Source organism: Hemiscyllium ocellatum, chromosome 37 (assembly GCF_020745735.1).
Source record: "Hemiscyllium ocellatum isolate sHemOce1 chromosome 37, sHemOce1.pat.X.cur, whole genome shotgun sequence".
Classification (NCBI taxonomy): Eukaryota; Metazoa; Chordata; class Chondrichthyes; order Orectolobiformes; family Hemiscylliidae; genus Hemiscyllium; species Hemiscyllium ocellatum.
The window spans coordinates 41,210,084-41,237,035 of NC_083437.1; the positions used below are offsets into that span (position 1 = coordinate 41,210,084).

Genomic DNA, 26,952 nt, shown 5'->3' on the forward strand with positions numbered 1-26,952 from the left:
GACTCTGGATTTATTTACACAACAGTTATGCAAAATAAGCATGTTTTTTAGTGTCTCAGGATGTATTAGAGTGCTTCCCAGCTACTGAATTGTAATCACTGATGTATTGGAGTAATGTGGTTGTTAATTTAGACAAAGCAAGATCCCACTAATAGAAATTAAATGAATGACCAGATGGCACAGTGGTTAGCACTGCTGCCTCACAGTGCCTGAGACCCGGGTTCAATTCCCGACTCAGGCGACTGACTGTGTGGAGTTTGCACATTCTCCCCGTGTCTGTGTGGGTTTCCTCCGGGTGCTCCGGTTTCCTCCCACAGTCTAAAGATGTGCGGGTCAGGTGAATTGGCCATGCCAAATTGCCCGTAGTGTTAGGTAAGGGGTAAATGTAGGGGTATGGGTGGGTTGCGCTTCGGCGGGTCGGTGTGGACTTGTTGGGCCGAAGGGCCTGTTTCCACACTGTAAGCAATCTAATCTAATCTAATCTAATCTGTTCTGGGTTGTACTGGGAGAAATGCCTCGATCTTCCTTGTATTTTGCTTTGGGATCTTTATGCCAGGATAAAAGAGAGAATGAGTCTATTTTAACCTTTCACCTAAAGTACAGCTCCTGTGATAATGCATATTCCCACAGTTCTGCACTGAAGTGTCAGAGAGAGTTATGTGTACAGGTCTCTGGAACTCTCTTGTGGTTTGAACCTACAATGTTCGACTGAGAGGTGAGAACATAACTACTGAGCCTAGGCTTGCACTAGCCATTGTGCGAATGTGCCCTTAAATTATGAACTTTTGTTCCAATGTTCTGTAAAGTTACATTAATCCCATGAAAGCTTTCTCCTGTGATATTCCATGGTTATTAATTACTGCAGACTACTGATCGAGGTTATTTGGGTCCCAGTAGTGGTTACTTTCTGACTACCAGAGGTATCCTGCATGACTGCTATTTCTGATAGTATGGCAGAACGTGATGCTATTGGAAAATGTTTGATGAAAGTTTGAAATTTTTTGAAGAGTTTCTTATTGTCATGTAAGGAATGTAGATACTCACGGCAATAATTAAAATTGGGCCTTCGATATAAGTATGGGATGAGCAAGACCAAGAAACAGCATTGTGATACGTGCAATATAAATTTATCCCACTCACCAAACATGCTTCTAACAAAATATGAACATGACACAGTTGCAGTTCATTCACATGCCTTTTTGTTTTGGTTAGTGGTGCTTGATTAAACCTATCTAGGCTATGTGAACTTTGAGAGGTGCAAAAATGATGTGGCAAATGAGGAGTTAACTGAGCAACAGCCCATCTTTCCCTGCCCCCTTAAAGGAAGTGAGATGTTATGATGTATAACACTATAAATGGACACAGTTACAAACAACTGAATTGAGTTATAATTGATTGAGGTGTTACAGGATAATTGGTTTGCAGGAGCATTGCCATTAGTGAAAAAGTGCCATTTTCATAAGCTAACCCAATAGCTGCAGTCGATTCAAAGCACCTGGGTACATTCTGCTTTCTGCTTGAAAGGAGAAGATGAGCCTCAGCTAGGGGGAGCACCAAGATTATTGTTTTGTGTGTGTGCGCGCGTGTGTGTTCGCTTTGTTGTTAATGTGCAAACAGATGGAAATTTATAGTTGCTTTATTCCATCTACCTTTTATAAAGTTTATTTAGGTTTTGTAGCCTTTGAATTTGGTAACCAGTTTGTAATTTAAATTAATGTTCTATAAAACATGAGAGTATTTCCTAAAATAATTTGATTTTAATAATCTGTAATATATCAATTCGATAGAAAGGGTCACCTTTATAGAAACAAATCTTTGCAGAAGTATAGATGCTGCATTGTTTTCTTTGAAGCCTGACCCCTCTAGCTAATATGTAATAGAACCTTTTGGAAGTGACTGCCTAATGCCTCATTCAGAAATAAAGTAAAAATTAGAACATCCACAATTGTCAATGTTTATAATTATAAATATAGGCTAGTAGTGCTGATGAGAATAAATTAGTAGTAATTAAACCAACAGCTTCAATGGGTTTTACTTTGAATAAATGGTATTGAATTGTGTTGGTATGAAATAACATTGTTAGTGTAGTATACCAGAAAAAATCAAATCTTGATCAATGGGAACACATTTTAACTAATTATTCTGTCTGTAATCTGCATCAGTTTTGTCAGCGCTTCCCCCTCCTCTGAGGCTGTGCTTTACACGTCCTAAAGCCCAGGTGGTGTCCTGCTCCAGCCATGCCTGGCTTGTCAGTCGGGATCTCTCAGAATGGAAGTAAGTGATGGACCCAACCAGGGTGTGAAGATGGCTTTGGAGGCATTTTATTGGGCTGCAGGTCATGAATGAGAGGTTGCTTGTCCTATATTTGCACCAATAGGAACTGCAGCTGCAAGGCTTCTCTCAGGCCTGTACCTGGGGTTCCTGTCCTTATGTGGGACAGTGTACAGCAGAGCTCATGCGTGGCCTTTCTGCGCTGGGAAGCAGGTTGAGAGGGCTTGACTGGGTCTTCTATCTCTGGGGAATTTGTAGAGCTTGGTTGAGAACTACATGAAATAATATGTTTACAAATCTTTTTGATAAACGGATTTTCACATTTATTTGATGTGTGTATGTTGATTTGCGTGTGTCCACTTTAATTAAATGCTGAATGTTAGCTGTGATGTTTTATCACTGTTTGCATTAGGGAAGAAATTGCAGGGCCCCTAGCAGAAAACAATTGTATCATCTACAACCATGGTTGAGGTGCCAGAGGACTGGAGGGTGGCTAATGTACATTTTTTTTAAAGAAGAGCTGTAAGGAGAAGCCTAGGAACGATAGATCTGTGAGCTGACTTTTGTGATGGGTAAGTCATTGGAGGTGATTCTGAAAGATATGATTTTACATGCATTTGGTGAGGCAAGGACTGAGTAGAGATAGTCAGCATGGTTTTGTGCAAGGAAAATCGTGTTCCTCAAACTTGATTGAGTTATTTGAGGAAGTAACCAAAAAGATTGAGTGTAGAGTGGTAGACGTTGTTATATGGAATTTAGTAAAGCCTTTGACAAGGTTCTGCAGGTAGACTGATTAATAAAGTTAGATGACACTTGATTCAGAGTAAGCTTGCCAATTGGATCCAAAATTGGCTTGACAGGAGGAGACAAAGGGTGGTGGTGAAGGGTTGTTTTTGGCCTGGAGGCGTGTGACAGGTGGTATGCCACAGGGATTGATACTGGATCCACTTTTGCTTGTCATTTATGTAACTAAATTAGATGAGAATATAGGAGACATGGTCAGTAAAGTTTGCAAATGACACCAAATATTGGTGGTGTAGTGGACAATGCAGAAGGTTATCTAAGGTTACAAACAGATCTTGATCAGTTTGGGCAATGGAATGAGGAGCGGCAGGTGGAGTTTAATTTGGATAAATGTGAATTATTGCATTTTGGTAAAACAAGCCAAGGCAGGGTTATACAGTTAATGGTAGGCCCCTGGATAGTTTTCGAGGAGAAAGTGAGGTCTGCAGATGCTGGAGATCAGAGCTGAAAATGTGTTGCTGGAAAAGCGCAGCAGGTCAGGCAACATCCAAGGAAAAGGAAATTCGACGATTCGGGCACAAGCCCTTCATCAATTGATGAAGGGCTTATGCCTGAATCGTCGAATTTCCTGTTCCTTGGATGCTGCCTGACCTGCTGCGCTTTTCCAGCAACACATTTTCAGCCCTGGATAGTTTTGTTGAACTGAGACACCAAGGGATTCAGGTGTATAGTTTTTTTGAAAGTTGCACAGCAGGTAGACAGGATGGTTAAGAAGGCATTTACCACACTTGCCTTCATTGCTCAGACCTTTGAATGTAGGGTTTGGGATGTCATATTGAGGTTGTACAGGACTTTGGTGAGGTGTCATCTGGATTAGTATGTGCAGTTCTGATTGCTCTGTTATAGGAAGGATATTGTCAAATTGAAGAAGGTTCAGAAATTATTTACCAGGATGTTGCAGGGAATGAAGAGTTTGAGTTATTAACAATAAGTTGGATAGACTGGGACCTTTTTTCACTGGAGTGTAGGAGTTTGAGGGATGACTATATAGATGTTTATAAATCATTAGCGGCATAAATAATGTGAATAGCGAGGGCTTTTTTTCAGTGAATAACTTTCTGGTTATTTTCCAGATCTGTATAATTTCATGTTGCACTGGTTTTAAAGTAAATTTTAATATGTGCAATATATGCATGATAGTGATCACACCTTTTTGGTGAGGACAGACTACCAAGTAACATCATGATCCCGTTGTGTGACTTGCATTAATTTCTATTACCAAAGTCATCCTTTCTTTTTTCAGCTTAAGAAAAAGGGCTGTGGTTAAGATAGATGGTTCAAAGTTCCCTCCTCAACAGAGATTATCAGCATTTACCTGCTTATGAGAGAATCATACAATACAGAAGAGGCCCTTTGGCCCATCAAGTTTGTGCTGCAAAAATATGCTCCTTCCTACACTGGTCCCACTTTCTTGTGCTAGGCTCACTGCCTTGAATGTTTTGATATTTCAAGAGTTTGTGGAAAAAATACTTGAAATTATTCAGGGAATTTCTACCACTAACATTTGGAGATACCTATTTAAATATGATTCATTGAACTTTCCAAACGAAGGGTTAGAGCTGTGCTGGGCTGTTGAAATAGAGGTTGGAAATACAGATTGAAGCAATTTCCTTTTTTTTTCAGAATAAACTGTTGAAATTTTCTTAAACTGCAGATTGATTAATTTTGTTCCTTTACACCCATACTTTCTACATAAATAAGTGTCTGCATGTGACAACAAGGAACACCTTTATTGCCTATCTGGTTATAGCATAGTGGCTTGGGACATCTGATCGGCATGGACGAGTTAGACAGAAGGATCTGTTTCCGTGCTGTATATCTCTGACTCTATGAAATAAAAAAAAAACTAAACATATTATTTAGTTGCATTTTTCTTCAAATATACTGCAAAATCATTTTTAAGTTAAAGGTAAAGTTGCTAAACTACTACTGGGAAATAGGGCTACTCTGTCTTTAGAGATGAATGGTGATGGTTTAACCTGATGGCAAAGGAAGATATTGAGGAAAAGAATTAGTTGTGGTAACCTCAGTTAGGGCTAGAATTGAACCCAAGCTGTTGCTTTTATTCTGTATTGCAACCCAGCCATCCAGCCAACTGAGTTAGCTAAGTAGAACATGTTGCAACCATTTTAAATTCTTCTGTTACCAGTGATAGGCTGGAGAGGCTGATTTACCTCATGTAGTCATTGATCTTTGATTGGAAATGTTTTTTAAGAAGCATTCCTGGCTGTCACACTGAATAGGTTTGTTTAATCAAAGCAAATTGAGCAATTTAATCACTTTGCCCTTTTTAAAAAAATAGTAATAGCTGTTGCTTACTGTCCCCTTATAGTTTGTCATTCATTGACCTTGATGACTGGTGGCTTTCATTTCCACTTGCTCATTGTTAATGGTTTGATGTATGACATATTTGTTTGTAATTTGCTGCAGTTTTGAGGATATGAAATTTGAACCATTCAGGTATAAATTAGACAAATTTGCATGTAGTCAGCCATGACGTCAGTGCTAAGGACAAAACATGTGTTTGACATTTATAAGCTCTTTTTAAAAAAAAAGTATAGTTTGTCATTAATAATCTTCCAGTTATTTTCCAGATCTGTACAATTTTGTGTTGTACTGATTTTAAAATAAATTTAATATGTGCAATATAGTAGGCAAAAGCAGAAGCATTTTGCCCCTTCCCTCCTGTGACAAAGGAAATGCAATCAATCAAGGCTTCAGAAATTCTATCCTTCACACAAGCGTATATTTCAGAACAACATTTGCCATCTAACTAGTCCAGTACATTAATTTGTGATTTTTGAGCAATTGCAGACGAATCTGTTGACTTCTGGGGACCAGCTGAAATGATTCTCTAAACTAAATACACATGTGGAGTTTTATTTTGAGGTTGGATCGGTTGAACAGAGTGTTTACAATAAAGCTGTTGCCAATTAGACTTCCTTCTGTTCCTGCAGTCCATTACAAATCCTTACAAATAGAAAGCCTTCAAACTTCGATAAATGTTAGTTGAATGGGGGAGGTGGGGACCAAAAGAAGTTGGGTGTTAAATATCCAGTTAAAGGAATGACAGAATCCAAATAGAAATCTGACAGTTTAAGGAGCTTTATGGTGAAATAATTTAGTCTTGAAACACAATTGTGGTGTAACCTATTGATTGAGTAGTGCCTTCATTTTACTTGCAATGTAAAGTACTCCTCCAAAGATGGACACTCATAGTTTCAATACCTTATCGTTTACTTTGCTTCATTTCAGATATTCTTTTTTTAACAAGCTGTCTCTAAATAAATTACTAACGACTACTTCCTTGCAATTTGACAGTCTTTTTCTGAAATCAGCTATGTTTTAAACAAAAAATGTCGATCAAAACCTTTTAACTAATTATAGAAAATTTTAAAAATTGAATCAGACTGACCACAGGTGACAGAACTGAATGTTTTGGCTACAGTTGCTTTAATTTTCCTTTGCATTGAGTAATGCATTTTATGCCCAGACAACTTTTCCTAAATGATATCTCTTTGTCATTCTACTACATTGTGTAATATAAAGCTTGCCTAAAAAAAATCTAATCAAGTCTGTTTACTCAGCCTGTATCATATGGATGTACTCAAATGTCATAATGGACTGCATAGATTTGGCAGTTGATTTTTCTTTTTACTGCTGACGTTGACATCTATTTTTCAATAAAGGTTCTAAATTGCAATTAGAAAAATGACAGGTTTGTTTACAGTTGTGATAAGATTCTTGTGTGTTGCATGGCTTTAAAGCACAAGATACAGTCTGCAGATAAAGCAAAAAGGAAGTGGAAGATATGTAATGAAAAATATGCACTTTTGAATTCCTTACTTCACAACAATTCTCTCTCTAAGGGATCTATCAAAAACAGTTTCCATCTGGGCACGTTCAGCTTTGTGGTATCAAAACTCACATGTTTCCTGTTATATGTAAAGCTCGCTAACTCATGAAAGTGCTCACAGATGCTGTCGGGTATCTATCCATAAGATATTTTCAAATTAATGAAAATACTCATCCGTTATTTTTGTTTAATGATTTGCACTGTTGTGGGTTTATAATTATGTTAAAGGGAATTCTATGGATTGATGGGCAGATTTTGAGGTAAAAGAGACTGTTCAAATGAGGTAAGTTTGATCCGAGTTAAACTTCTATAAATGTCTGAATATTTGTGGTTTGAGCTGATACCATGGATACTGCCTACCATGGGATCTGGGTGTCAGGATTCAGTCGGACGCTATAGGAGCTGCTGATTTAGACTAGACTGTCCCTCCTTTGAGTCTGCATCTTTGCCTCTGTCTTACTGAAGACGGTATATTGTCTGACTGTCTGAAGTTGCAGTAAACTTGTTTATTAAAATTCTATTATATCGAATCCTTTTTTTATTCCTGCTCTCAAATATGGTTATTCCTTCCTGTCTGAGTCTCAACAACAGGTTACTGCTGATGTCCATGTTACATCATCTTCTATATCATCCGATTAACATATGCATTCGCACCCTGTATAATGTTGTGGTTTTGTTCGCTGAGCTGGGAAGTTGTGTTGAAGACGTTTCGTCCCCTGTCTAGGTGACATCCTCAGTGCTTGGGAGCCTCCTGTGAAGCTCCTGTACAATGTATCCGCCAAAAACGGAAACCCCCGCAATTTCATCAACAGATGCCTAAGGGAAAGACAATGGAATGAGGACATGCCACAACCCAAAGGACTAGCCACACTACCATACATCAAGAGCATTTCCAAACTGACAGCCAGACTACTACGATCACTAAGACTCATAACAGCATACAAACCAACAGCCACTCTCAGACAACAACTCACTAGAACGAAGAACCCGATACCCAGCATGAGCAAAACCAACGTAGTGTACAAAATCCCATGCAAGGACTTCACAAAATACTACATAGGACAAACAGGAAGACAGCTAACGATCTGCATCCATGAACACCAACTAGCCACGAAACGACACGACCAGCTATCCTTAGTAGCCATGTACGCAGATGACAAGCAACATGAGTTCGACTGGGACAACACTACTATTATAGGACAAGCCAAACAGAGAACAGCCAGGGAATTCCTAGAGGCATGGCACTCATCCACAGATTCAATCAAGAAGCACATCGACCTGGACCCAATATACCGACCACTGCAACGGACAGCAAGAACTGACAACCGGAAGCGGCAGATTCAAACCACTACAAACGTCGAAGGAAAGATCACAGAAGCGCTTCACAGAAGGCTCCCAAGCACTGAGGATGTCACCTAGACAGGGACGAAACGTCTGCAACACAAATTCCCAGCTCGGCGAACAGAACCACAACAACGAGCACCCGAGCTACAAATCCTCTCTCAAATTTTGAACCCTGTATAATGTAAGAGGGGTTATAGGACAGCAGAGAAGAATGTAAACGAGTAAGGCAGAAGGGGCAAATATTGAAATGAGAAAAAAATGCAGTGGGCAGATTCTCTGCAACAAGAATTGGACAAAAGCTGTCAATCTGAATGCACAAACTGACACAGAAATGTTAGTGTGGAAATAATAATCGCACAGCGATAGTGGTAAAATGAAATAAAATGGGTGAGTTGAGGGGTGAATGTAATAGATGCATTAGACATTTGCTTGTAGATGCCAATTTTCATAGAAAATCAAGAATCTAAAGGGTTATGCCACTCATGAGGAAAGTGAGGTTATGGTCTAGATCCTGGAGACACCCCTAAACAAATTTATCCACGGGGAGGGGAATTTACAGGGATAAAAGAATTCCTTCATAGAAAAGTTAACCAGGGAGCTAGTCTGAATTTTTATATAAAGCAGGACTTGATAACAGCGAAATCGGAAGATGGATTGGAATTACTGGTTGAAGAAAAATGACATCAGTTAAATGAAATATTGTAATTTGTTTCAGATGATCAAATCAAAAGAAATAACATCTGAAACTTCTTATTCAAATAAGGAAAAGAATAAATCTAAGTCTTAAATTTATTTTCTCCATAGATATTGCCTTACCTGTTGGGTATTTGCAGCTTATTCTCTCCTTATTTCTGTGATTCTGCTCCTTTTGTTAACCCAAGATCCATAAAGGCGATTGCAATGACCTGCCTGTGGCTATAGCTGAGATCAGCTAATCCATTTGGAGCATGAACCTTAGGACCATTCCAGTCTATAATGGATTAAGTTCTTTTGAACAGTATTTTATAGAAAGGTGCACATGTGATTTTAACCACAGTGCTCACCAAATAAAGTTCAAACATGCTAGTTGGTTAAAGTTTGCTGATATGATTTGTACACTGCGTTTTTGCCTTTAGGATGGTGATTTGTAAACACAATGCACAAAGTCATAAATTATGTTGAACACCAGCAAAATTTTAATCTTCACTAACTGAATGGAGTATCTTATTTCTCACAACCCACAGATTGCCACTGCAGTGAAATTTTTACAGAACCAAAGAGTTCGCCAGAGTCCATTAGCAACAAGAAAATCCTTCCTAAAGAAAAAAGGTATGTCTGTTTCCTTCTAAACCCCTAATCAAAGCTGAGCAGAGATGGTGGGGGACAATCCTGCAGTACGTATGTGTCAGTAATCTTAAATTTCTGCAAAATATTGCTCCGAGGTCAGGCCTGAACGTGGATCACGTGCCTTTGAAGGTAGGTTATTGGGAAATTAATTGCTTGTACTGTGGAAGAAATTCATTGAAAAAAATTTAAATTTGGCAACAATGAAATCTTGAAAATACTGTTCAGAACTTGGATTTGTTTTTTTTATATTTCTTTTGAAGAGAATATGTATGATAAAGTTCGCAAACAGAGGAAAGGCAGTAATACATTTACTCATGGAAAATGCAAAAGTCACCTCAATGATTTGTATTAATGAAAGTATAGTTTCTTTTTGTGTTGCAAAGGACAGGCAATGGCCCAGTGTTATTGCTAGACTATTAATCCAGGGACCCAGGTTCATATCCTGCCATGGCAGATGGTGGAATTCAATATAAATCTGGAATTCCAGTTAAGACCAATGATTGCAGGGAAAGAAAAGGTAGTTCACAAATGTCTTTTAGAGGAGGAAACTGCCTTTCTTACTTGGTCTGGCCGACACATGTGTCCAGACGACAGTCAGTGTGGGTTGCTGTTAAATGCCATCTGGGCAATTGGAGATGGGCAATAAATGCAGCCTATTCAGTAATATCCATATCCTGTGAAGGAAAAAAAACCTTGCTATAGTCAGAGGGGCAATAGAATGGTTGGATTTGGGAACAGAGAAAACATTTTTTCAATTGTTGGAAGAATTCCCTTTTTAAGTGACATGGGGAGATGCATGTCCCTCTTAAGACATTTTAAAATCTGGAATATATTGTTAGTTTTTGGCGCATTATGATGTGATGGTAAAAGTTCTTATGATTTTGTTGAAGTCTCGCTTATGATCTTTTCGTTGGAAGGCATGAGTTCTGTACTGCTGGGAACTGTTCAGTAGTGAAGGCTGCTACTTCCAAATCTGGAATATTGCCTGCCTGTGTGTTTTTCATGACTGCTGTTGCTGAGATCTTTACTCACAATATTGTTGGTTGAGGCTCTTACAGAACTTTGAGACTCATATCCAAAACAAATACATGTATGCTCTCATTGCCTCTTTTCATGGGCTTTTGTTGATTCCCTGTCCCGCAGTACATTTACTTGATCAATGCATTTGAGTCCTTCTATCATCTTGCTCCGATCTCTCAATTCACTATCTTTTCAAGTTTAACACCAGAGCATAGCCTCTTTTCTTCCTACTCTGGTATATTTACATTCCTCTCCCTGTGTTCCACCTTTGAGAAGAGAACTTCCAACTATGACAACTGCAGTTTGGTCTCCTTTTAAGTATTTCCACCCCAATCATCTTTAAAGACTTTCTAAAAATGTTTTTGATCACAAATTTAGTTACCTCTTAGTTCTGACCTGCCTGACACTACTATGCATTACTCCCACCTCCATGGTAAGGAATTGTATGAAGTTTCATTACTGGAGGGATGTGTCTGGCATCAGTTGGTTTCCCCTAATACTTCTGCGCTCAGAAAGTATAATGTTTTATTAGTAATTCCAGTGCTATATTTTGAGCTAGTCTTGTGTAGGCATCTTTAAAACTCAAGCATACTTAGTATGATTAATGGCAGGCTTTGATTAGTGACTTTAAAAAAAGTAATTCTATTACAAAGATACATGTTGCTAAAATGTGTTCCATTACTGACCTAGTAATCGAGAGGCCCAAGCTATTGCTCTGGGGACATGGGTTCACATTTAATCAAGGTAGAGTTTAAACTTAATTAATATAAATGCAGAATTACAAACTGGTCCCATGTCACTTTGAAAGTATCATTGGTTATTGTAAAAACATATCTGGCTCTCTAACAATCCTGAGTCATCTGTCATTGTTACCCAGTTTGGCCTACATGTGACTTTAAATTGCACTGTGGTTAGCTCTTAATTGCTCGCCATAATGCCATAACAAGCCACTCAATTCAAGGACAATTAGGAACAGGAACCAAATGCTGTGACATTCACATCCCATACAAAAAAAACTTGAACCATGATCCCCTAAGGAGTTCATATCACATCTTTGCACTCTTGTCTGGACTGTTGTGGTTCTGTTCGCTGAGCTGAGAATTTGCGTTGCAGACGTTTCGTCCTCTATCTAGGTGACATCCTCAGTGCTTGGGAGCCTTCTGTGAAGTGCTTCTGTGATGTTTCCTCCGGCTTTTATAGTGATTTGTATCTGCCGCTTCTGGTTGTCAGTTCCAGCTGTCCGCTGCAGTGGCTGATTGAGTCCAGGTCGATGCGCTTATTGATTGAATCTGTGGATGAATGTCATGCCTCTAGGAATTCCCTGGCGGTTCTCTGTTTGGCTTGTCCTATAATAGTAGTGTTGTCCCAGTCGAATTCATGTTTCTTGTCATGGGCTATTGGGAATGACAACCTGGTGGTTATGATGTTATAGACAAGCAAATGAGGGGTTGAGAGATCAAACATCACCATAGTAAACTGTAGTTTGTGGGTTTATATAATCAAGCCGATCCCTTTAAATGCGCTAGGTAATTGGCAGTGCCTAATTAGTTCTCAATTGTTCTTTTGGGAAAGGAACCTGCCACTTCCACCCATTCTGGTCTGTGATTCCAGCCCAACACTGATTAGACAATAAATATTAGATGATTTCCAAAGAACATTTTTAAAAAAAAAATCTTCCAAAACAAACTGTTGACATGAGAATAGGCCATTACCTCAGTCATTGGTAGCTCACTTCAATCTTCCCACATTGCTGATCCATTTGCTTAATATAGTAATATAGAAAATAGGAGCAGGGGTGGACCATTCAGTCCTTCAAGCCTGTTCTGCCATTCAATATGATCATGGTTGACCATTCCCACTTTGTCCCTGAACCCTTTGATCCTTTAGCCCTAAGAGTTACATCTAACTCCTTCTTGAAAACTTCCAGTGTTTTGGCCTTAACTGTTTTCTGTGGCAGAGAATTCCATAGGCTCACCACTTTTTGGGTGAAGAAATTTCTCCTTATCTCAGTCCTAAATGGCCTATGGCCTATTCCTAGACTGTGACTCTCTCACAATCAGGAACATCCTACTTTTACCCTGTCTAGTCCTTTTTAGAATTTTATAAATTTCAATGAGATTCCTCCCTTGTTCTTCTGTACAGTAGTGAATATAGTCCTGACCGATCCAGTCTCTCTTCCTGTGTCAGTCCTGCTGTGCAGGAATCCGTCTGGTAGTATATAGCAAATGCGTGACTTGGGAATTTTGCAGACAGCCAGCATTAGTGCATTCTTCGAATAAAGTTGTTCTTCCAATTCCACCGTTTTTGGAATTCAGAGTAAAACTGAAAGAATAACCTTTAAAGATAAAGCGAATGAGCTGGAAGGTTGCATATAGGCATGAACGGAAATTGAAGGGGTGACATGATGGAGGTTTGTTTTAAATATGTAAAGTATTCAATGATTTTTTAATATATATATAAAAACTTGAACATTACTTTGGTATTCAAACCAGGAGAACATTAATTTAAATTACTGAAAAGGAAATTTAAAACAGATCATAGAAAATTGTGTTTGCTCTAAGGATGATAAACATTTGGATTGCTTTACCAGATGAAGAATCAAAGATGATTGGGTAATTCAGTTTGCAGTTGAGTGTTAGGCTGTGTGGCATTGCAGGGATGACTTCAGTATGATAAAAATACTGTGTTTGGTGCTCGTTTTCATCAAGGAGAAAGTGAGGACTGCAGATGCTGGAGATCAGAGCTGAAAATGTGTTGCTGAAAAAGCGCAGCAGGTCAGACAAATTCCTGAAGAAGGGCTCATACCCGAAACGTTGATTCTCCTGCTCCTTGGATGCTGCCTGACCTGCTGCGTTTTTCCAGCAACACATTTTCAGCTCGTTTTCATCAAGCCTGGCTGCACTACTTTTATCACTTTCTTACAGCCGAATCTAATCAAATTTCTATTTAATTCCTTTGCTTTTGCCATTATTATTACATTACGGTTGGTCCTTTAACTTTACCAGCTGGATGACAAAGTAAATATAACAGTACAGTATTGACCTTTGTCCCTTGGGGTAGGTGATTGCAAAGCCTTACTGTACATTTAACTTTCTTACTCCCAACCCAAATCTAGCTCTTTTGATTGTCTGTCACTGCCTTAATCTTTTCTCTTCCTCCACATAGTCACCCATTCTTCCTATTTTTAATGGTTCTTCCAAAAGTCCCTTCTCACCCATTTCAGTGACATGCTAGTCACCTACTCAACTGATTCCATTTTAGTGCAAGGAATCATATTTTTATTCTCCTATAAATCATAACGTCAGCAGGAAAGGTGAATGTATCTCTGGTTTTTCAAGTAATTCAGTGCATTTACAGTTGTTACATTTAAGAGCAAATGGCAGACTTCTCTTGCCACTTCATCAAATGTCTCCCACTGCAACATAATTAATATTTGATGATTGTTTAACATTCCATCAGGTACAATGATGAAATCAAAACCCTCCCATAAAGTTCACATTTATATTCTTAAATTTTCAGTTTATTACAGTTGAATAAAATTATGCCTGATCTCCCATAATCTTCCTTATGAAACATGTCTTGCTCAGTGTGCCTCTAATATCCCTCACATCTAATTTGTTACAATTCCATCATAAGAATTTTCTAAAAATCAGGCAATCTAGTTTCTTTAGGACAGCATATCCTGCAAAGAACTTTATACAATGTTACAAGAGATCGACTAGGTATGTATTCAAGTGGTCCATCACATGTCACAACTTATTAATAAGGTAAAGAAGTTTTAAAATGCTGGCTCTTTTGAGCAATAATGCAACTTACAAGTGCATTCTAATTGCCAGATGCCCCACAGCTAATAACATTGAATTTGAAGTGACCTCAGTGTGTATTTATTCACACTTCTTTTACTTCCTGACCTGAAAGGAATAGGATATATTAAACAGATTCCATATAACAATATAATATATTTATTGCATGGTTCGGTACTCCAATCACTTTAAAACATGGTGTTATCTGATATATCAGGAGCACCATTAAAGGCTATTTGCTGTTTTTTTTTGTTAAGATGAACTGAATAGAAACTGAAACTTTAAAAGCGAGAACATATAGATGACAGGCAATTTATGATCTATGCAATAAGGTCTATAAGTCTTTAGATGTACCTTTTTTTAAACATTGCTGTGTTTAGCTCAAACTGAACAGCAATAAATTATATTGTGAATGTTTTGTAAATCCATAGATCTACATCAAAGATGTAGATAATTATATTTGCCTGTAATTCATAACTACTGTATTTGCATGTAATTAAGTTTGCAAAAATACTATCTAGAAATATAATAATTCACAACTAGGAGGGAATCTGTAAGATAAAGAGTGTCAGCACACTGTATTTGACTACATAATAGAATCATGCGGTCTCTCAGCGCGGGAGACCATTCAGTCAATTGTCTGTGCCAGTATTGAAAAGAGCTGTCCAATTTAGTTTCACATCCTACGACTTAACCGTGAATCCATAAACTAGTCCTCTTCAAGTACTGTATGTAACAAATTGTTTTTTCAAAAATATTTGGAATCTGTTTTCAACACATATTCTGGAAACGTGAGATGTAATACGTGAAGAAATTTATTCTAATGTGCCCTACATATATTTTAAAACTCTGATCTCTTGTTCCTGACTTACTTGGTCCTTGAAATCCACTCATGATTTTTAACATATCTTATCAAGTTTCTTCTCATCCTGCTCTGCTCTAAGAAGAACAATCCTAGCTATTCTAATCTCTTCACAAAGCTGAACACCCCATCCCTGTTAGCATTGTGGAAAACATATACCCTCTCCAGAGCCTTGACATCCTTCCTAAAGTGCGGGGGTGCCTAGAATTGTATACATTTCTCCAGCTGAGACCTTTACTAGTGATCCTGTAAATGTTTAGCATGACTTCCTTGTTTTTGTATTCCATGTTGCTGTTTATAAAGCTATCCTTTATATTTTCTTAACTGCTTTGTCAATTTGCCCTGCTACCTTCAAGTGGTTATTGATATTACCTACACTTCTTGTCTCATGCCAGTCGTCTTTGTGTCTCTTTTGATAGCATAATTTTTGTTCGAGTTTGTAATGCAGTGGATCCTCTCAGTAAAAGTCTTCTGAGAAGTGACTCCATTGTCTAATTGTTTTATTTCTGTTTATATGTATAGTTTAATAATTCCTTAAACATATTAATATACTTATTAAATTAATTTGTAGAAAGCTACCACTAGGTGTCTTAAAAGCCACTTAAATTTGCTGTATGTCAGAAGCAGGAAACAGGGACAGTCAGAGGCATGCAGGCTGCTGGCAATTAGCTGTTCGGCTTTAGTAAAGTGTGCTGTTGGGGCTTTTCCACTCGGATTCTGGGTCAGGAAATTGATCGGTGCATTCTGATATTTCATGTTTAATTGGTTTTAAGCTCTGTGTAGGTCTGATCAGAAAATGGAAACTCTTTATAACTGCAACATTTTATTGCGCTGTGCTTCAATGATGCAGGGGAATCTGATATTCAGTGTCCCAGTGTACTTGCATTCTAGTAGCAGAGGGCACATCATGTGTCCAACAAAATAACATGACACCACTCCTCTTTTGTTTTCCCTCCCAACCTATTCTTTCAGGTTCACCTGTTGGTGACATTTGCTGAGCTTGCCAGTATTGTTAACTGTACAATTAGGTGCATTTGTTGGACGCCACAGTGGCTCAGTGGTTAGCATAGCTGTCTCAGTGCCAGGGACCCAGGTTTGATTCCAGCCTTGGGTGACTGCCTGTGTGGAGTTTACACACTCTTCCTGTCTATGTGTGGGTTTCCACTGGGTGCTCTGGTTTCCTCCCACAATCCAAAGATATACAGGTTAAGTTAGGTGGGTTGACAGTGCAAAATTGTCTTGTAATGTCCAGGGATATGCAGTCTAGATGGATTAGCCACAGCGACTGTGGGATCACAGGAGTAGTTTGGGTTGGCTGAGTCTGGTTGGGATGTTATTTGGAGGGTTGGTGCAGATTCGATGGACCAAGTGGCCTCTTCATGCTGTGTGGGATTGCTGTATGATTCTATGATTTTGGATACACAATTTATAGTTGCAGAAATATAAATATTCAATGAAAATTCTTTGTTTCAAGTATTTCTTGTTATTGGAATGGTTTGAAGCTACAGGGAAAATAAAGAAGCTGTCCCTACAAAGATCATGATTTGGAGATGCCGGCGTTGGACTGGGGTGTACAAAGTTAAAAATCACACAACACCAGGTTATAGTCCAACAGGTTTAATTGGAAGGAGTGTCATTCCGAAAGCTTGTGTGTTTCCAATTAAACCTGTTGGACTATAACCTGATGTTGTGTGACTTTTAACTTCCTACAAAGATCAACTTTTTAAAACAAAGACAATTACTTTGGCCAAATAATTATTATTTTTTTGTAGAGAAAGGTCAAGAGGTGAAATGCTCCAGATGGTTTTTGGTTTCATATTCTAGTACACATAGAATGGTGCTAACTGGATACATGTGGTTGTTACTAGGAGCTTTTCTGAAGCAATTTGTTCAGGTAATGTCGAGAAGTCATCTTCCAGAAGCTTCTCAGGAGAATTGTCGCATCTGTTTTCCAGCTCTCTCAATGGACTGAAAAATGTTTTGTCTCAAAAGGTGGGAAAGATGAGTAGCTTCTCCTCTTCAAAGGCTACAACCCAACAATAATATCCAAAAATAAAGCCCCAAAGCTCCTAACAGCTAGAAACACAGAAATGTGACTTCTCTAGAGACAAGTCCAAGACAATTTATAAGTCTATCAGCCTCTGGTTGTTTTCCTAGCTTAATCTTCTTATCCAGTAAATGTTTATAAAGTCCAAAGAGGTCTTGCATCTACAGTCTTTCACATTAATGAATTTTCAGAAACATTTAAATGCAGATCCTCAAAAAAAAAACTAATGGAAGGCCCTTCATAATGCAAGATATGGATGAGGATGGACTCAGATTGTTGATGAGTAATTGATTTTAGGTACCATTATGTAAAACTAATGGAGAGAATCAGTGCACTCTGTTTAAGAATGCTCACAAATGACAAGATCAGTGATTGCAATAAGAAAACTCCAAGGCATCATAAAATCATATTTCTTGTTGGTTATATTTATTATTTTAGCCTCTGATGTTTACAAAATAACATAAATAGATTTATACGGCTCTTAGACACCAAGGTTAGATGTATGGAATTATAGTCTTTTAATTGACTTAAGTGACTGTTTATGCAATATTTGCAATGGAGACTGGGTCTTTAGGCCATCAGTTTATCATGGTTTCTTTGACTCTAATCATTTCTGATAGATTATGCTGTTCAATTAAATTCCTCATATGTGAGGCGCAGTACAAATCTTGATTTTTAGTGTTCCATTAAACATATAGTTGATTATTGTTTTAATAAATTCTGTTGTAATATATCAAAGTTCCTTCCTGTGGCCCTGGCTGTAGCCCTACAGATAGATGAGCTCTACCTTTGAAGATTAAACACCTGACACAAGTTAGTTCTAGTCCACAAGGGTTTGTAGTAACTAAGGTTGACTATAACATCCTAGTTTCTTTTTTACAGTTTTTGAAGGCACCCGTCTACAGTTAGTGACTCTGTTACAAAGGATAAATTGAACCCTTGTGGTAGTAGCAGGCCTGGGCTGTAGTGCAGCTGTAATATTAAATAATCTTTGCAATCCTTAACGGAAAGGAGCATGTACTGTGGGGACTAATTAATCATAAAAGCTTTGGGACTTCACTGTATCATTGAGGTAATGAAGCAGTGAAAACAGAGACTAAAAGTGCATGATTGTATAGAGAAACCCAAGATAGAAATCTATTACTGTGCAACAGCATGCTCCATGTCAGTCTTGACTGTGCTGATCTGCCCATGAACAAAATAACTCCCGTTAAAATGAAGTAAAGGTTTCTTTTATTTTTCTCCTGGTTAGGAATGCAATTGGGGTCTGGATAGTATTCATTGCACTGATGATATGAGTGTGGTTTGTGTGGTTAGACAGTGCAAAACTAATGCTTACCTGTTGAAGGTTTAAAAGCTTTCTTCTTCAACTATGACACAATTCATCAAAATTTCCTTTGTCTAGCATTATAAAGCTGAGAATAATCACAACTTAAAGCAATCATGACTGCTTATTTAATGAATTAGAGAAGTTCAGATGTCGTTCCAGTAGTTTCCAACAGTCATCTGAACCCCGCAATTAGATTACAGCCTTCAAATTACTCCCTTATGTGACCAGTGATTTCAGTTACTACTTGTACTGTACATATGAATTTGCTAGGGACTCATTGCTGGAACAAATTTATGGATCTTTTCTGGAAATTATCCTGACGAAGGGTCATTGACCTTAAACATTAACACTGTTTCGCTCTCCATTCCTCTGCAGCCGTCCTGCTGAGTATTTTCAGCAGGTTCTGGTTTCATTTGATTTCCTGCATCTGCAGTACTTCATTATTGTATGATTGTTTAATTCGCTACCACTTCTTTTCCAGGAATGCCTAGCTTGAAGTTCTACTCTTCTCTGGATGAAATTTCCATTTTTTTTATTCCTTGCCACTTTCATTGTTTTCTATTTCTTGTTTCTCTTTTAACAGGCAGCGTAGTTCCAGCCTGTTTTGTTTGTAATGTAGAACATTTCAGTGTATCCTATACTGACGTTTCTCTACCGCAGTCCTTTAAAAAACACACTACAGTGACTAGTTATGTATAACTCCCAGCTATCCTGACTGTGCAGCATGAAGTATTTATTTATGGCAACTTCTCTTGTAAAGTCATTTGCATTCTTGAAAATCAGGTCTTAAATGAACTAACTGTAAGTGAGTCACAACTTCCTATGCAAGAGCGTTACATAGCACGGAAACAATGTGGTCCAACTTCTCCATGTGGACCAAATTTCCCAAACTAAACCTGTCTCACTGCCTGCATTTGGCCAGTATACCTCTAAACCTTTTTATTCATGTATTTATCCAAAAGTGTTTTAAAATTTGTAATTATACCAGCATCCGTCACCACCTCTGGCAGTTCATTCTGTATATGAGCAACCATCTGTATGAGAAAGTTGCCCCTCAGGTTCATTTTAAGTCTGTCTTCTCTCCTTAAACAAGAGGATGTAGGTTTTGAACTCCCCTACTCTAGGGAAAAGATCTTTTGCTGTTCACCTTATCTATGCCCTCATGATTTTATAAACCTCTAAAGTCACCCCTCAGTCACCTATCCGCCAGTAAAAAAGGCTCAGCCTTTCTTTCTAACTCAAACCCTCCAGTCCCAGCAATGTCCAACAACAAAGTATTGTAGTAGCTATAGATAAGTTCTTTAAAGCCTTCCTCAACAAAAAAAACACCCACTAAGTTGAAGTTATTTGTGCTGCTAAATCCCTGTCTTTGTGAATGGAAATTCTTTTAAAATCAAATCAATTTTTTAAAAAATAAGAGAGATGGTAATTTTCTGCTACGTTTGACTTGCTGCCATTCCTGCTAATCCACACAGTTTAGACTCTGTCGATCCTGGTTAATGCAGACCCTACATCTCATCTATGGCCTTTTCTACTCCTTAATCTACTCACTAATCCTGCTGCTGACTGTCCAGCTTCTGAAGTCCCAATCTGCTTCAAGAAGACCACCATTTCCCAGTGCCAAAGAAAAATCATGCAGTGACCTCAATGACCACCACCCAGAGGCTCTGACATCCCATAATTATGAAGTATTTTGAGAGGTTGGTCATGACTCACATCAACTCCAGCCTCCTAGATTGTCTTGATCTCTTATAATTTGTCTACTGGCATAACAGGTCCATGGCAGACACCATCTCCCTAGACCTACACTCATCACGTGGACAACAAGGATACCAATGTCAGATTCCTGTGCATTTTGACTACAGCTCTGTCTTCAACACCATAATTCCAATCAAACCCATCTCCAACCTCAGGTTTAGCCATACTTGCAGGGTTTCAACATCCTTTTAAAGGGTGAAATGCTGCATTTCCTGTACTCCATGGTTTTGTGCTCTTGAGTTCCAATGGTTTGACAGAGTCATAAGACAAACTTGATAGAGTTTGGCAAATCCGGAGTTACCAGTTTGGAACTTCAGATTATTATTGGGGGATACCTCTTTTAGATGTCCTTGTTGGTTGGCAAGGATGGCTAACAACTATGATGCAGCCAGAATTTTGGGTTATCTAAATCTGATTTATCATGATTTCACCACACTTCTAAAATAAAATATACACACCATTTTAGAAACCTATTTTTAATTGCAGTAATGAGAATCTATGGAAAATGATCCACTCACAAAGGAGGTTTGTGGTTACAGTCCTAGAGTTACGTAAAGGAACATTCTTTCAGAACTAGATCAGGCTCCCAGCTGTCATTCAAATGCATTTTGCATCATCTTCTTACTCTCTAACCTCTCTTCATTCCAGTCCTTCAGGAGCATTTGGAGGAATACTGTTCTCCAAGGTATTGACTTCTTGCTGAGCTGTGGTTTCTCCATAGTCCATTTTTCCATTAAAACTGAAGGGCCAACTCCTTGCTGATCAAATATCATAATTTTATCCAATTTTCCCTATCTAAATTGAGAGACTCTGAGGCCAGATGTAAAGCAAAACAAAGGACTATATATGCTGGAGATCTGAATCTGAATTGCTGATAGAACTCAGAGGGTATGGCGGCCTCTGTGGGGAGAAAGCAGAGTTGATGTTTCAGATCCGGTGATTCTTCATCAGAAGACTAGACTCAAAATGTTCACTCTGCTTTCTCCCTGTAGATACTGCCAGAGCTACAGAGTTTTGCCAGCAATTTCTGTTTCTGTGACAGTTGTAATGTTCATGCCACTGCTTAAAATGGTATCTGAGACTTGGAATCTCTATGGCTTTAAGCCTGAGGCCACTCATTCTCTTTGGGGTGGTCCTAGAAAAGCACAGCAGGTCAGGCAGCATCTGAGGAGCAGGAAAATCAACACTTCGGGCAAAAGCCCTTCATCTATTCCTGATGAAGGGCTTTTGCCTGAAACGTTGATTTCCCTGCTTCTCGGATGCTGCCTGACCTGCTGTGCTTTTCTAGCACCACTCTAATCTAGACTCTGGTCTCCAGCATCTGCAGTCCTTGTTTTTACTTCACTCATTCTCTTTGCCAGCTGATCAATTATTGCAGGGAGGATAATGGTCTTACTTTCTAAAATAGTAAATAGATGGTCCTCCAAAACAATACTTTTTTAAAATTAATATATTAATTACCCAGTCACAATATTAACCTCATTGTAAGAAATCTTACATTTGTATGACAGATAATTCAATGTTCTGGCGAACAACAATGAATTTTCTGTGTGAGAAGATTCAGCAGTAATGATATTGGCAAAGTACTCACTTCTCAGCCCTTCACTCTCGTCTCCTCTTCCTTGCCCCTACCTTACCCCCTTATTTTCTGTTCCTGGTTACGATTTTATGATTCAAGGGGATGCATTGAAATAAAATCTTATTATACAATATGTAATATTTTCCTTAATCAAAAAGACTACTCCCCCTCCTCTCTTGCCTCCCTTTCTATCCTTCCTATAGCAATTAAAACCAGGGACTTTGAGCTGCCAGTCCTGTCCTTCCCGCAGCAAAGTTTCTGTAATAGTTCTGATGCCCCAATCCCATCATCCCATACATGTTCTGAGTTCATCAGCCTTACATGTAAAACCCCTTGTGTTGAAATAAATGCAGTTTAATTCTGACTTGCTCTTATCTGTTTTTTCTAATTGTTGTTTTTTTTGGTTCCGAACCATCCTCATCTGCCTTCCTATTTTCACTGCTACTTAGGAATCCCCCCCAAACCCTCTTCATATTAGTTTAAAGCTTCAGAAATAGAACTAGCAAATCTCCCTGCCGAGATATTGATCCCTTTCCAGTTCAAGTGAAACCCACCTTTTTGAACAGGTCTTTTTGCTCCAGGAGAGATCCTAATAATCCAAAACCCTGAATCCTTCCACATTGTACCATTTCTTCACCCATTGATTTATTTGCCCTATCGTATATTCCTATAATGTGGCACCAGGGAGGCAACATACTATTCTGGATTCATAGCCATGACCACAGGATTTCCTGTCTGTGTCCTTGGTGGAAGAGCCCCTTTTAACAATTATTCTTTTAAATCCTGACAAACCCCACTTAACATAAGATGCATTCTTAGTGCCAAGATCTGACTGCCACTTTTATTTTTCTCTGAGGGACTACCCCCTTCAACAGTACTCAAAATGGAATATCTGTTTAAGAGAGGAATAGCCACACAAGACTTCTGAACAACCTTCTCACCATTGCTGACAGCCGCCCATCTATTTGGCTGATCCTGATCCTCTCTAAATCTACTAACCATCACACACTGTGATGGTTAGTAGATTTAGACTTAAAAACTTAAAAACAAGAAACTTGTAAAAGAACCTTAGATGGTGAAAAAAAACTACCCTTCCTTAACCACAGATTTTAATCTGAAGAAAAATCACCAGTGATTTTCTAGGGATGAAGGCATTGCCTTATGAACAGCAAATTCTAAATTAGGGAGAATGGAGAGGAGGACCGATTGTTGCTTTTTATTTTCTAAAGGAGCTAGATAAAATAGGCCATGCAAAATTACTCAGCAGGGCAGCCAGAAAAATCAGAGCATGCATAAAGGGGCTAAATTTAATATTAAATCTATGAAAATATTATTACACTGATAAGTGATTACTCAGTGGAATAGACTTGCTAGGGCATTGGTAGGAGCGATACAGCAACGATTTATTCAAATGCACACTGGGTTTTTTTTCCAGAAAATAGTGTTTTGAGTATTTTCAATAATTTGAGAGATGGCTTGTAGTAAGTATACCATGATTTAAGATCAAAATAAGAAATAGGAACAGGAGCAGGCTATTTGGCCATTCAGTGCTCTGCCATTCAATAGGATCATGGCTAACCCAATATTCCTCATGTCCTCTTTCCTGCCTTTTCCCTGTAACCCTTGAATCCCCTACTTGTGGGCGGCATGGTGGCACAGTGGTTAGCACTGCTGCCTCACAGCGTCTGAGACCCGGGTTCAATTCCCGACTCAGGCGACTGACTGTGTGGAGTTTGCACGTTCTCCCCGTGTCTGCGTGGGTTTCCTCCGGGTGCTCTGGTTTCCTCCCACAGTCCAAAGATGTGTGGGTCATGCTAAATTGCCCGTAGTGTTAGGTAAGGGTAAATGTAGGGGTATGGGTGGGTTGCGCTTCGTCGGGTCGGTGTGGACTTGTTGGGCCGAAGGGCCTGTTTCCACACTGTAAGTAATCTAGTCTGATCAAGGACCTATCTATCTCAGCCTTAAACATACACAAAGTCTGCCCCTTCAGCTGTCTATGACAAGGAGTTCCAAAGACACTCACCCCTCTGAGAGGAGAAATTCTTCCTCATCGCAATCTTAAATTGGCACCTCTTTATTCTGAGATAATGCCTCTGGTTGGAGACACTCCCATGAGGCGAAACATCCTCTCGGCATTTCCCCTGTCAAGCCCCTTAAGAATCCGATATGTTTCAATGAGATCAGCTCTCAGTTGTTCTTAACTCGAGTGAATACAGTCTCAACTTTCTTAGGTTTTGCTTGAAAACATAATCCCTCGATACCAGGGATCTTCCTAGTGAACGTTCTGTGAACTGCCTCTAATGAAATGATATCTTTCCCTAAGTAAGGGGACCAAAACTGCTTATAGTACTCAAGATGTGACCTCACCAGTACCTTGTACAGTTGCATTAAAACTTCTCAACTCTTAATTCCAAACCCTTTGAAATAAAGGCCAACATTCCATTAGCCTTTCTGATTATCTTCTGCAGCTGTGTGCGAGCCTTCTGTTTCATGCACAAATAACCCCAAGTCACCTGGTGTTGCGGCTTTCTGCAGTTTTTCTTCATTTAAATAATATACTGTTCTTTTGTTCTCCCTTCCACAATGAATATTTCCCAAAGTATATTCCATATTCCAACTTTTTGACCATTTACTTAGCCTATCAATATCTCTATGTGAATTATTTGTACTCCTCTCACATCACCTTTCCACATGTTTTATTGTTCTCTACAAATTTGGCAACAGCACCTCCTTCAGGACAGGTTCCACCAATAGATGTTGGGCTAATCGGCCTGTAGTTACCTGCTTTTTGCCTCGCTCCCTTTTTGAGAAGAGTGTCACATTGGCAGTTTTTCAATCCTCTGGTACTTCTCCAGGAAATTCCAACCACATGGAGAAGCATGTGGCTTTGAACTCTTGGCTCTCAAAGCTGTCTTTCACTGTGGTTTTCTCATGTCTGGGTGTCATGCAAACTAATTGTTAGAGATTAATTGCAGCGAATAGTCACAGCAGCATTTTCATAGAATCTTTACTGTGTGGAAAGAGGCCATTCTACCATTGAATTTTCACCGAGCCCCTTGCACTTAAAGAATCCTAATTGACCTGGACAGAGTGGATGTTGGGAAGATGTTTCCGTTGGTAGACAAGATTAGAATCCGAGGGCATAGTCTCTGAGTAAAGGAAGGCCTTTCAGAATGGAGATAAGGAGAAATTTCTTCAGCTAGAAAGTGGTGAATCTGTGGAATTTGCTGCCACAGAAAGCTGTGGAGATAGGTCATTGAGATATATGGGTTCTTGATGGGGACAAGAGTTACGGGAGAAATGGGAAAATGGGGTTGAGAAACTTACCGGCCATGATTGAATGGCGGAGCAGACTTGATGGGCTGAATGCCCTAATTTATGCTCCTTTGTCTTATGGTCTTATGGTTTTATGGACCTTCCAAAGAGCATCCCACCCAGACCCAAGCCCCTGCCCTATCCCTCACCTCCCCCCTCCCCCCATTTCCAGAGGCTAATCCACCTTACTTGCACTTCTCACGCTAATTTAGCATGGCTAATAAACCTAACCTGCACATTTTTAGTCTGCACATCTTGGTTGTATGATGTGACTAATTGAATGGTAGAAGTTGAATTGAGTGGACCTAGGTCTCTTTCCTGTAGCAATTTCTTTGTTCTAGATATAGTGGTTTAAAAAGTCTTTTCATGCAAGTTCCAGAATCATCTGCAGCTTTCATGGTGCAAAGTTGTACCAAAAATATACTTGACAAAAAACTGCTAGTTTCTAAATTATCTTACAAAAGATGTGTAAGCAGATGACTGGAAATGAATTGTTTATATTGATTCCTGTTGTTTAACTACTAAAGCTTCACTTCAAGTCTGTTTTCCATTATTCATCCTCATGGTTTTCTTTAAATTCTTAACAATTATAGAAAAGTGCAGAACTATACAAAAACAGAGTGATTAGCCTTTCTTTTGTGAAACTACAGATGCTGAAACATTTTGCAGTAGTCCTTAAAGAGTTAATTTAATTTCATTTTATGGGGTTAACTAAAAGGTCACTTAGAAAAAGAATTGAAAGCATTTCAGAAAATGTATTGAAATTTGATAGCAGTTTATTGTGCCACGGTAGCTCCATTTTACCTTAAACATACCATTTTCAAGTAGTCTGCTTTATCTTCATAAGATACTGTGAATGACATTTGTGTCCTTCCCATACTAATGTAACTAACTGCATATCAAAGCTAGACCTCTAATTCACATCAAATTTGCTTTCATGAAACCTTAAATCAATGCTGACAGCTTTGGCTTTAAGCTGAACACTGCTCTTGTTAATTTTCAAAGCACTAAAGACACTGCCAATATGCAGACATAGAAAATCAGAAAATACTGTCATCTTATAACAATATTCAGAATACATATTAGAAGTGCAAAGCAAGGTCTGACTATTTTTCTTGCATTTTCTCAAAAGTGGTGAATAAGCCATTCATTTAGACAAACAGTGTGATGTCACCCTTCAAAATTCTCTGTGGAGATAGTTTGTTCTCAGGCCTGTAACACACAAGCACGATGACTTAAAAATTGAATCAAATTTATAAATAAAAACAAATTGTGCCGGCGATATGGCCAGAAAATTGCATGTTGAAGCATTGTGATGGAATGTTATTTCACTTATGGAATGCTGTGAGAGAAGTCATTGAACTGTATAAAATGCTCCAGCATAATATTGTCAATATCTATTCTGACACTAACCAGCAATGCATTGTATTGTGCTTGTCATTCAGTGCGTAGTCACCATTTTGAAGGGCTTGTTTATTAATGATGAGCAGAGGTGTATACTGGAGACAAAAGTACAATTTATGCCGTTATATACAGGTAACTTTTCTATGTGATAAAGTTGCAAGAAGATTTTGTTTTGCAAAGAAAATCTTTTATTTCACAATTTCACTTGTGCAATTTGAAAACAAGCAGAAAAA

General features: G+C 38.6%; 1 protein-coding gene across 1 annotated transcript in view; it reads left to right on the plus strand.

Moving 5' to 3' along the window:
- pex14 (peroxisomal biogenesis factor 14) overlaps positions 1 to 26,952 on the plus strand; it is a 250,989-nt gene that overhangs the window by 105,999 nt on the left and 118,038 nt on the right. The window contains exon 3 of the mRNA XM_060852067.1: positions 9,499 to 9,583. Within this exon, the coding sequence (XP_060708050.1) occupies positions 9,499 to 9,583 (85 nt within the window). The remainder of the gene's footprint in view (positions 1 to 9,498; positions 9,584 to 26,952) is intronic.